The following is a 12,657-nucleotide window of genomic DNA, read 5'->3' as shown; positions in this document are numbered from 1 at the left end:
TATGCCTCCTATGCCTCTCACGAGGGTCGAAGGTCATAATGGCGGCCAAAATATAAAATTTGTTCTATCATGTTGTAATCTCTCATTGCTAGGAATATAAAAGTCAATTGTTATATTGCGCTAGGGTGCTTGGTTCATGAGTAAATTGGGTCAAATGTCAAGTATCTCATGCATAGTGGCCAAATTTTCAAAATGCACCGATTCAATCGCGTCTTGTCTCAAATTACTCCTCTCAGCAAACAAATTGGGAAAATAATTTGTTTGATAAATGTGTAACCTTGGAATTGGATGAAATCATGGGTCAAAGGTTATGCATTTCATATACATATTCCTATTGAACTTGGCTGCATTACCTCTGCAGGGGACATGACAATACAAATTGCACAAAATTTGTGAAATAAGTATATGTTTGAGATTTCTTATGTTAAGGGCAGTAATTTGACACAGGTTTCGACTCCTGGTGGGAACCACATGGGGCATAGAAAAAAATGGAACTAATCAAATTTTTATCCTTTCAGGTTTAAAGATGCCAAAAAACATTGGTTCCACTAATGTAGAAAATACCCAACCCATATCGTCCTGTACTATACAATTAAATGTATAAAATCTTTATGTATAAAGAATTATTGTAAACAGATTATATTAGAAAATAAGAGAAACACTTTATACCTATATGATGTGTCCTGTGTATTCATTGAAAGTAATGATATACAGTGGAGTCTAATGAGTGTTCAATTAGCTATAAGGCCAGGGATGACCAGTTTACGTGTGCCAAATACCGCACTCAACAATGTCCAATATGACCAGCAAAACCTTAAACATTTGGCGAGGAAAAAACCCTGTTCTATGGGCGGGTGGACTTATTGCATAGGCCTATGGGACAGTTCTAAGATGACAGAGGAACAGGTGTGTAGTTCGATTCGAAAACCATTAATACCTATCACCTCGTTTTGCCTGTATTTTGCAAATTGGCCTGTGCTACCTTTCGGATGTCGAAATTTTATTTAAATGAACATGATGAGGATGACTCTGTCATGCAGTGGCATAGCTGCTGGGGGGCGGGGGGCCCCCTCTGGCAAAAATTGCCTATTTGGGCCCCCGCCCCCTAGCGCAAGGAAAAAGGAGGAGAGAGAGAGAGGAAAAAAGGGAGGAGAGAGGGAGAGGAAGGGCAAAAATGTAACTACAGGGTGTCCCATAAAAAAGAGGCCCCTCATAGCGCCCTCTTTTTCTCCTATTTTTGAAAAGTTCATCAAATATATTTTTTTTATGTAAAGATACCTTGAGTCGTTAGCTTTAATAAACCAAAACATTTATATCAATCGGCTCACAACTTTTGAAGATATGCTCTTTTAAAGAAATGTACCCGTTTTTCACTCTGTCCACGGAGAAGGTTTGGCTACTTCAAAGATTGAAAAGGAGTACACATCCCATGCATGAATATCAAACGTTCCTCAATGATAACTTTATAAAATGACTTTTTTTTTATGGAATGGGCTTTATCGGTGGGTTTATGGGCAATGGATATCGTTAATAGTGTCATTAATTTGTGGGTAAAATGGATGCCGAATGGGACTTCTTTTGCTTTACTTGCAATATTTATTTTTTCTTGGTTATTTATGCCTTTTTGTTTTATTATGTTTCTTACTTTCTTACTTTGTTGTTTCTTGCTTTTTTTATTTACAACATAAGTCATTTATCTTTTTAGGATAAAAGGTAGCCCTAAAAGGCTGTTTGGTTTGTCTTTGGTTCTTCTGAAGTGACTTTACTGTGCTGCTCTGCCCTCTACCTGGTTGCCTCCTTGGCGAATACAGGTTTCAGCCCTGGTCCCCCCGGGCCTGGTCCTCATTGCATGAATTGTGTTGCGGACCATCCTTGTGCGCCGGATAATTGCGAATGCATTCAGTAATACTGCGAAGATTTTGGATTTTGCCACAAAGGAAAAAAATCAAGTGGTGTGAGGTCTGGTGATTGTGCAGGCCACTCCACAGCATGAGCCATCCCAACCACTTTGTTTGCTATCGTGGACAGAGTGAAAAACGGGTACTTTTATTCAAAAGGGCATATCTTCAAAAGTTGTGAGCCGATTGAAATAATTGTTTTGGTTTATTAAAGCTAATGATTAAAGGTTTCTTTACATACCAAAATATATTTTATCAACTTTTCAGAAATAGGAGAAAAAGAGGGCGCAATGAGGGGCCTCTTTTTTTGGGACACCCTGTATATATCAAAATGTGTTGCTTTTAGGGCGCTAGCGCTTATAATCTTTTTTTTTTTTTTTTTTGCTCTTCACTTTTTCAAACCACCGAAAAAAAATTGGTCAACCTTTTCGGGCTGTTGAGGAAGGGCGGCAAAATTTTTGTTTGGTAGATTTGGGCCCCGCCCCATACAGGCTTGCCCCCCCCCCCCCTGGAAAAATGCCAGCTACGCCACTGCTGTCATGAGTGACATTGTATTGCATACCCCCACCCACCAAAGTATTTATGAACACTCCCTAAGACCAATTGTAGGATGAATTTGGGTCTGTGGTTTGGTCAGTTTTCTAAAACTTGTGAGCGCACTATTTTTGGTTCTTCATGTATGTAATCATAGATTTTAATATGGAAAGTGGTGCCAGGTGCAACATGGGATCCATTAGGGAGCGATCATTATTTACGGCAGGGGGTATGGGCATTTTGAGGGGGGAACCTGAATTTTTTTTGAGATCTTCAGAGGGGAATCTGAACTTTTTATTTGAACCATGAGGGGGGAGTTAAATGATTAATGGTGGGAACCCAAAAAGGGGGGATCCCAAAAATGTTGAGCAGACGCGAGGGGGGAACACGGATTTGTTTGTTGATTTTTGCTTCGAAAGTCCCATTCCCCCTGCCGTAAATAACAATCGCTCCCTTATATGCTAGCCATTAAAGAAACCACCATGAGTTATCCCCGGAAGTTATCAGCACATTTATATTTATTGCAGGCAGGATTTGACCAGGACTATGAGACAACACGATGAGGGGGGGGGGGGTGGACATAAAAAGCAATTGTTGAATAGGCCTATATTACCAATAAAAAAAACCAATTTAATAGGTGGATAGGTAGGTATGGATTTTTTTTATAAGGGACTGTTCACAAACACTTGTTAAGGGGGCCTGATGCAAAATGGGTGGCCCTTAAAAGTTTTGAGGTGGGCCCTGAAAAAATTGACCTCAAATTTTCCCAGGAAAATTGAGTTTATATGCTTTTCTATGGGGTTGACCCATAATTTTCTTATTAATAGGGGGGGGGCTGAAAAGGGGGCCCCGAAAAATTTTCACGATTAATTTTTTTGTTTCAGGCCCCCCCCCAACAAGTGTTTGTGAACGGTCCCTAAAGCTGCAAATTGCGTTTGATAAAGGCCTTGGGAACTTTTTTTCTTCCTTTAAAAAAAAAATTAAATATCGTTTTTATTCATTTATTTATTTATGTATTTATTCATTCATTCATTTCTTTCTTTCTTTCTTTCTTTCTTTCTTTCTTTCTTTCTTTCTTTCTTTATTTATTTATTTATTTATTTATTTATTTATTATTTATTTATTTATTTATTTATTTATTTATTTATTTATTTATTTATTTATTTATTTATTTATTTATTTATTTATTTATTTATTTATTTATTTGTTATTTATCTATTTATTTAATTATTTAATTATTTATTTATTTTGGTTGTTTGTTTATTTATTATTTATTTATTTATTTATTTATTTATATATTTATTTATCTATTTATTTAATTATTTAATTATTTATTTATTTATTTATTTATTTTGTTTGTTTCTTTATTTATTATTTATTTATTTATTTATTTATTTATTTATTTATTATTTATTTATTTATTTATTTATTTATTTATTTATTTATTTATTTATTTATTTATTTATTTATTTATTTATTTATTATTTATTTATTTATTTATTTATTTATTTATTTATTTATTTATTTATTATTTATCTATTTATTTAATTATTTAAAGGAGTGTTTCGTGATCCTAGCATCCTCTTTTTATGACATTTTTCTTTATATATCCACAAAAAAAGCCATTCCCAAAATTTCAGTTGATTCCGAGTTTGCGTTTGCGAGTTATGCATGATTATGTGTATTACACTGCTCCATAGACAATGAGTTGTAATTTCGCGATATCTTTGCAAAACGAATTTTCTGCAAGAAATATTTTGTACATAAACATTATGTAGCCAGAGGTTTCCAGTGATATAAAAATCTCAACTTTTTTTGAGAAAAGTGGGGGGATGAGGCTGTGGATCACGAAATGCACCTTTAATTATTTATTTATTTATTTATTTTGTTTGTTTGTTTATTTATTATTTATTTATTTATTTATTTATTTATTTATTTATTTATTTATTATTTATTTATTTATTTATTTATTTATTTATTTATTTATTATTTATCTATTTATTTATTTATTTATTTATTTTGTTTGTTTGTTTGTTTATTATTTATTTATTTATTTATTTATTTATTTATTTATTTATTTATTTATTTATTTATTTATTTATTTATTTATTTATTTATTTATTTATTTATTTATTTATTTATTTATTTATTTATTTATTTATTTATTTATTTATTTATTTATTTATTTATTTTGCAAAAACAAAACAAAACAATTCTAGGTCGGGCCTAATTTTAGTGTAGGTCGGGCTACGCCAATCAAACCATATTTTTAGATGAGTGCAACAGGTGGTTTCGCCAGTTTCATTTTTATAATTAGATTCCCAATTATTAATCTTCTCAATTCATTACTGCGCAGTCTGCGCTGTGAAGGGAAATCAGCAAGATACCTCATCGACTGCGCTGCCCACCACCGCAGAGTGAAAGAGCTTATAAAGTGATAGTCGGCTTATTCCAATTTTCAATAAGTGGCGGCTTGCTATAGTTATTTTATACAGTTTATGCGTTATCTGATAATATAATTCGCCAAAGACCAGACCTGCCAAAGACCCATGAGATCGTTAAATTTACGAGTTCGCTATTAAAAAGGTGGAGAGAAGCGAAAGTTCAGTAGCACAAGCCATGCCGGCCAGCAGCGTCCATCGCAACCGATTGCCAGCGGACATCATGCGGATCATTGTACGGAAAGTGCCGGGGATGCTCCTCCTGATGTTAACGCTATCAGAGATGGGTAATTCCGAAACTACTGCAGTGAATGTTGCCTTGAATAAACCTATTACTGCAGTGCTAACATGTGGCACACCATCTGAAACCTTCATGGAACACCGACAAATAAATCTACCTGCAGAAGTAAGATGATTTTTGAATTTTCAAACCCATGAAACGTCCTTTATTTTTATAATGCTAGTTCTTTAATTATAGGGCCTATAGTATAGGGGTCATTCTTTGGTAAGGTGCCTATTTGAAGGTTTGGAAAATAGACATTTCAAAACGATTTTTCTGTTAATTGTTTTACAGATTAAGTAAGAGATATGTCTCCAGTGTAGTAAAAACTAAAAAGTGTTTGGCTCAATCTCAAAGTTTATTAGCAGCTTGATGTATTTTTTTGGCTTTTTCTGCAGCTAATGTCATCTCTGTCACAATTGCAATGAAGTTCAACTGATACCAAAAATGTGTCGCACATTGAACATTTGTTTTTCACCTACAGAGGAAGGGAGTATAAGTATAACCAAGATCATGCAACATATCATTTATACATTTCCATTTGACCAGTTTTAAGGTCAAAGCAGGGCATTATCTGTAGAGTGATGGAGATGATGTCAATGAATGGAAATTCTGCTGTATCATCTCTGTCACGTGACGGAAATGATTCTCTCATAGTAAAATCATCTCCGAACGTCATATCCGTCACAAAATTGTGACGGATATGACGTGATGGTATATTACGAAATGAACAAACTTGCGACCCTACAGTAGTGGTAAAACTATAACATACACATGGTCAATAAAGGAGGTGAATAGAAATAAACGTACAACTGCTGTAATTTTGAAAAAAGTAAAATAAATAATGCGAACATTTTAGGTATTAGAAGCGTTCCAAGATGATGATTAATAAAGGTACCCACCCGTATGAGTGAAGAAATGGTTAGAGTTTTGATGAATTTATTGCGCCAACATGAGGGGAAAATGTCTAAATGAATTATATTGACTTGTGCTCTCTGGGTCAAATATATGACCTTACAAAATTAGTCTTTTTCTCCAGGCGCTTCTAAATTTTCGTGATTGTAGATCGGGACAGGAAATTTTAGAAGACATGGTGAAATTATTTTTACTCCTGGCTATGAAAGATGTGTTACAATAACTTTTTCTATAACTTGTCATTCCCGGTGTTTTTACGATGCTGAATAGTTATCCACTAAAAGATATCAGCATCAACAGTTTTGATGACCCCAATCTGTACATGGGGTTTTGGGGGTTGTAACACCATGTATAAGCAATTTTCTCAAAAATAAGAACTTGACCCATAGGTAGGCTATACCTGAACGAAATTCAAATTTGACGATATTTTTGCTATTAACGATTAATCTGCAAGAAATTTTTGGAATATCAACATTATGTAGCCAGAGGTTTGCAGTGGTATAAAAATCTCAACTTTTTTTGAGAAAAGAGGGAGGATGAGGCTGTGGATCACAAAATCACGCCTTTTTAACAAAAAAGTAAATTAATAAATAGGGAAATAAATAAACAACTAAGTAGGCCTAAATTTATAACTAAATAAGTAAATATATTTATAAGTAAACAACTAAATCTGTAAGTAAATAAATCAGTACCGGGTAAATAACTAAAGCAAATAATGAGTTAATTAATCAATATAAAATAGGCCTACATGATCCGGGGGAGGGGGGTACTTAGTACAAATGACCATATACGGGGACGTGCTGATGTGATGCGATCAAGCAAAATCATTCGGAACTCGGCAATAATAAATTTTCAGTTTCTTACAGGATAGTAAAAACATTTACAAAGCTGGATTTTGCAGAAAACCCCATTGAAATTGAACAACCAGTTCCAAAGATATGAGCAATTAAAGAGTTTCCAAAACAAGAAGAAACAAAAGGAAATATTTCCTTTATTTGGCTATATCTCAAAATCAATATTTCCGAGTTCCGACTGATTTTGCTTGATCGCATCACATATGGGTACCTTTATCGGCCTTTTGGTATATCAATAACCTCTTTTTCTAAGACTAAGCCAATTTTGGTACATATGAATGGGTAGCCCAATTTTGCCTCAATTTAGCCAAAATTTCAAAATTGTCCAAAAAAAAAAAAGGAAAATTTGTAAAAACTAAGAGAATATGGGTTAAACTTGGCAGAAAATTTTGAATTTTGGTATATCAATGGGTCCAAATTTCTTGACAATTTGGTATATTTTTCACTTTCAAATTCTCAGCGGCACACCCCTACCAAAATCACACTTGAGTACTCCCCGGTACATGATGTAATCTTTTCTAGACATTTCTGAAAAACAATAAACTTACTAAAGAATTAATTAAATTAGCTAAAAATTAAAAACTAGAACAACCAAGCTGATCAACCAGCTAAGCATAGTAAGCAATCAGCTAACTAACCAACCAAACAAACATTATTTAACCATTAGGCCCTTCGCACTTGATTATTAATTTCCTGTTAAAGATTTTGAAAAAGGGACGAGGTGAGTTTTAATTATTAATTATCTTTTATTTTCTTTATTTAGTTTGAACTATTACAAGCTAATATTGACTCGTTTTGACTAGAGCAGGCATTTAATTATTTCAAAACAATATTTGATTTTATAAATAAGTGAAGGTAGAGTTGTACTCTTTGTTCATGCATCATTATTGCTGATATTATTAAAGACAGAAAATGGCAAGTAGAAGTAGTTGAAAGTTGTTTTAAAGGAGAAAATTAGAAACAAAAATAAAGTAATTAATTATTTTGAGATTTTCAATTTTGAACGCAGGCGGTAAAAGGAAACTAATAATTAAGTGCGAAGGGCCTTATACAAAAATCAAAACACAATAAATAATAGGCCTAAATCTGCAGGTTTATAGGAACAAGGCAAATTTGAAACAGAAAAATCTTTACATAAACATATTCTAAAATAACATTTTTAAAATTATTATTTTAAACATTGAAAATAACAATGATGATGGTATAAATCTTGGTATTTAAAACAAGTTAAAGAGTTATTTTCATAATGGAACACAATTTTAAGAAAACAACATAAAAACAAGGGATTAAAACTTGTCGCAGGTGTACGGAAAAACTGCATTGTGCAACAAGCAATTGCATCCATCATAACAAATTAATAATTCCATTTGAATGTGTTTGTGTGCAAGCCTTGTTCAATGCGTAATCAACAAATTTTGCACAAAATTGCTGCAAATAGTGGAAATTTACGTTATTTTGGGGTTTTGGGCTCAAACGTGGGGCCCTTTGCCACCCCCTAGCGTTGGACCTCTGTCTTATTTTTCCTAAGGCCAAATTTAAAAAAGGCGTTTTTATTTTTTTAATTATTTTTTTCCAAAGATTCTTTCAAATGTGATTGTGAAAAAACCTCAAGTCCTATTCTACTGTATGAAGTGTTGTATTGAACAATAAAGTGATGCTGCTATTGTATTGAAGTGAAGTAATCTAAGAGCAGGGGGTCTAAAATTGTCAAAACATTTCGATCGTATGTTTTACACTTTTTCTGAAAAAAGAAAAGGAGAAATTTTTCTTTTTTACTAATGCGGGTGAATGAACTAATCAGTGTTGTAGTCCTCGAGTACAGTCCTCGGCCTCAAGGACTCCTCGAGGACAGGTTTTGAAGTCCTTGGTCCTCGGACATGTAGTCCTTGGCCTCGGACGTGTAGTCCTTGGCCTTGGCCTTGGCCTCGGACCCCAAAGTCCTTGGTCCTCGACAACAAGGACCCGACAAGGACAGGCAAAATCATCAAAAATGCAGGCAAATGTTTAAAGAGTGAAAGAGAACAATCTGCTGTTTTTGCTTATAAATTAAAACTTTTTAGAGAAACATGACAAGGGTAGCTTTTTATTGTACCTGATTGAAATACAAAACAGTTTGTCAATATTTTGGTGCACTCTTAACTATCATCTTTGCTCTTTGCAAAACATGCACATGGAGGCCAAATATGTGGTTTTATATTAAAATTCCACTCAGCCAATATGATTCCTAAAATAAGAATATCGAATAGACACAAGAGGTTCTTTAGATATTTTAAGAAACTCATTGGACGGCTGGACGCTACATGTTTCGATTACCGGGTAGGCCTAACTGTGATAGAATGAATTGTATCTATTTTGGTTAATCTCGTCAGCTACATTTTGCTGCATTTGATCTTTAGATAGATTGTCCATTTTAGACTGCTTTGTCGCACATTATTATATACCACATAACTGTCTAGCTTTTGACATCAAAATGGTAGGTATGCGGATCATACACATAAGTGTGTTGTATTGTAATCTTCACTACTTGTCTAGATAAGGGAACAGCCCAAAAGTTAAAGTCTTATTTACGAAAGTCCTTCCGTTATGCTGCGATCACATAGAAGTATTCGCTATATGAAATACGCTCATTCGATCAGGCTGAGTTCACATAGTATACTCCTATATGAACTCAGCCTGATCGAACGAGCGTATTTCATATAGCGAATACCGTATATAGTATATTTCTATGTGATCGTAGCCTTAGGGAGGGAGGGGGTCGAAAAGTCAGATTACGTTTGTAAAAAAAGTCGTTAAAACATCGGTCAAAGTTGATCTTTTTTAAGGATTTAATATAACATTTCAGTATTTTCTGAAGTAGGCCTACGATATTGAAATTTTACAGTGGTTGCTTTAAAATGTTTTTAAATCTATATAGTGTACAGTACTCGCAACCTGCAACTTGTAAGTTAATTTGGTAAGAAGCTGATTATTTTTTATTTGAAAATCCAGCAATTCCTAATTATTTTTTTTTCGTGCTAAAAAGGTACGAAGAAAATATCTTAAAATAAAATAGAATATATTTTGTTTCTTCCATAAACATGATCACTAGTATCCTAGCATTATCGCACACCAATCCACTATAGCGACGGCACTGTATCCTATGAATACAGGTTGGGAGTTTTCGATATTTGACACTTGTGTTAGAGGGGAGGATGGAGGGGTTAGCGTTCTTATACTTATACGTTTATAGGATAGGACTTCATCAAACTTTTGGGTTGTTCCCTAAGACTAAGAAACAAATCGATATAATGAACAAGTTGGGTTTTGTTGGTTGAAACTAGGATAAAGAGTCCATTTTAGGCATGTTTATTTTATAAAGTTCTATAAATAGGCTTACTGTGCAGCGTTATTTAAAGTGCATATAAAATTGCCTTATGTTGATGACAATATGACACCCGATCGGGCGTGGTTTAGTATGGTTCATTATTATGAAAGTCCTTGGTCCTTGGCCTTGGCCTCGGAGACAAAAGTCCTTGGCCTCGGAGGGTTGTCCTTGGCCTCGGACTCCATGTCCTTGGCCTTGGCCTTGGCCTCGGACACCAAGTCCTTGGCCTTGGCCTCGGACATGAGGTCCTCGACTACAACACTGGAACTAATGCACGCGACACACCGACATCGCCAGGTTAATAATTACATTATACAGCAGAGACACTGAAATGAATACCCGGGATCGATACATGTGAATGTGCTATGCACGATTTGATATTCAGACGATAAATCTTTGGATACCGGGTAGAAAATGATGAATATCTCCCGTAATTGATTTAGTCTAAAGAAGCCAGATTTGGTTCCTTGCACTTGAATATATCTGTTCAACGGATATGATAGTTGTTAGCTAGCGTCTTGAGAAAGAAGCATGTGTCTTGAACTCAAAAACTGACCAAAATATTCTGATTTTATATGTGCCGAACTATAGCGTAGCGTAGGCTAGCTGCACTCACTCCCGTGGAGGCAGTATAAAAGTCAATGACCATTGACCTCAATTGCGATGCTCACTCACACACAGAGAGGTCAATTACCAGGCTATTGTCAGTAGCCTTAGTCGGATGTCCCTCGGCTCATGCATCTCAAAGGACGGAACAAAATGGCCATGCGTGGCTGTGGATTCAACCTACCGTGGCGATTTCTGCCATGAAGATATGGGGGCGATGACACTGCAGTGCGCGGGAGCTTTGAGACTTAATCTTTTCTTTAATTTGGCCTAATGTATGTACGGTATTTATTTAGTTTTAAATTGTTATATTTCCGTTTTTGTTTCTATATATCTGTAGGATCGGATACTATCTACTTGTGATGCCAACAATGACACTTTGGCCCATCCAGCAGACTTAATGGTTGATGCAGATGTTACAAGTGATGTCGGTAATGGCTACACCTATTGGCAAAGTGCATCTCTCAATAGAATAAGGAATGGTAACAGTCCTCAACTTGATGTAGCTAATGGATTGGATACAATTATTTCCATTGATTTGGGGGATGTAAGTAACTACAGTGACTTGGGTGGGGTGGGCATGGGCAGGGGGGCAGATTTTTCATTTTCCCCCAAAAGATTAACGTAATTATTGCCCAAAATGGTGCTGCTCAAATAAGGTATGTAAGATATTGCACAATTGTGACCAGCTCCAACAAAACCAGGAACAAGCCTTTAAAGATGACATTCCCATAAAGAAAATTAAATTTTGGAATTCTTAATTTCATGGTATTTGACTGTGGGACTAAAGTGCATGGACTTTCAAATCCTTGAAAGTACTTATGAAAAAGAGGTTTAATGACTTGTTCCTGGTTTTGTTAGAGTGGGTCACAATTTTGCATGCTTTGCACTAGACCCTCCCTCGGGTCCATGGAGAACGACTGGTAATGTAGATTACATAGCATTAAAAATCAACCCAATACATGGACCCTCCCAGTCTGTAAGCAATTTGCCTTCAAATTCCCACAAAATGCTGGGAGTTCACTTTTACGGATTTGGAGTCACGCAATCTTTCTATATACCACATCCATGTTTTCACTACATTAACGTTTGTGTAAGCGACTAAAACAACGATATTGTATCCGACCAATCAACGCAGCTTGGCAGTGCGGGGATATTTGAAAAGGCTTCCCTAGCTAAATAATGTGCAAACATTTGCAAACCGCCGCGATAATATACATAATATGGACAATAGGCCTAAGTCCGAGTCGAGTGGTTGCCTTTTATTATTGCGCATACCATGGGTCTATCAGACGCGTGCCACTTGAGCTCAATACCTCCCAGTTGTTGACAAGTGTCCCATCCGATCTTGCGTCACATCCCACGGCATAGCTTTGTGCTACCATATTTGAATTGAAACTGGGGCGGGCTTTCGTAAGTGACATCGAAACAACGTGCTTCGTTGAACGAATATTTGGAAGGAGATCTCTAACAGATTGGACCAGTCTCGGAATCAGCGCTCAATGGACTTTCGCGTTCACTTATAATCTGAGTATATTTCTATATTGCTGCATGGTTGACTGTGGTGGGTGTAATTAGTGGCGTCGATTTGTGGATGAAGAGGAATGGGTTTTTGGCATTGAAGAAAATAAGGGGGGGGGTTACAGGACTTTTCATATTTTTTTCATAGGGCATTATGTAATTATTTATTGTTACATTATCCAGAGATGGAACCGAACCGAGACTGGGGGCCAGTCTAGCTTTGCACAGGCTTCTCATTAAAGAC

At 35.3% G+C, this 12,657-nt stretch overlaps 1 protein-coding gene across 1 annotated transcript in view; it reads left to right on the top strand.

Annotated features, from left to right (window-relative positions):
• Positions 1 to 4,976: 4,976 nt before the first annotated feature.
• The window catches only part of LOC140159657 (laminin subunit alpha-1-like), a 160,638-nt gene continuing 152,957 nt past the window's right edge, over positions 4,977 to 12,657 (top strand). Inside the window, exons 1-2 of the mRNA XM_072183152.1 lie at positions 4,977 to 5,279; positions 11,233 to 11,439. Coding sequence (XP_072039253.1) covers positions 5,052 to 5,279; positions 11,233 to 11,439 — 435 coding nt within the window. The 5' untranslated portion in view covers positions 4,977 to 5,051. The remainder of the gene's footprint in view (positions 5,280 to 11,232; positions 11,440 to 12,657) is intronic.

Source organism: Amphiura filiformis, chromosome 8 (genome assembly GCF_039555335.1).
Source record: "Amphiura filiformis chromosome 8, Afil_fr2py, whole genome shotgun sequence".
Classification (NCBI taxonomy): Eukaryota; Metazoa; Echinodermata; class Ophiuroidea; order Amphilepidida; family Amphiuridae; genus Amphiura; species Amphiura filiformis.
This window is presented reverse-complemented; position numbering and strand designations above follow the sequence as displayed.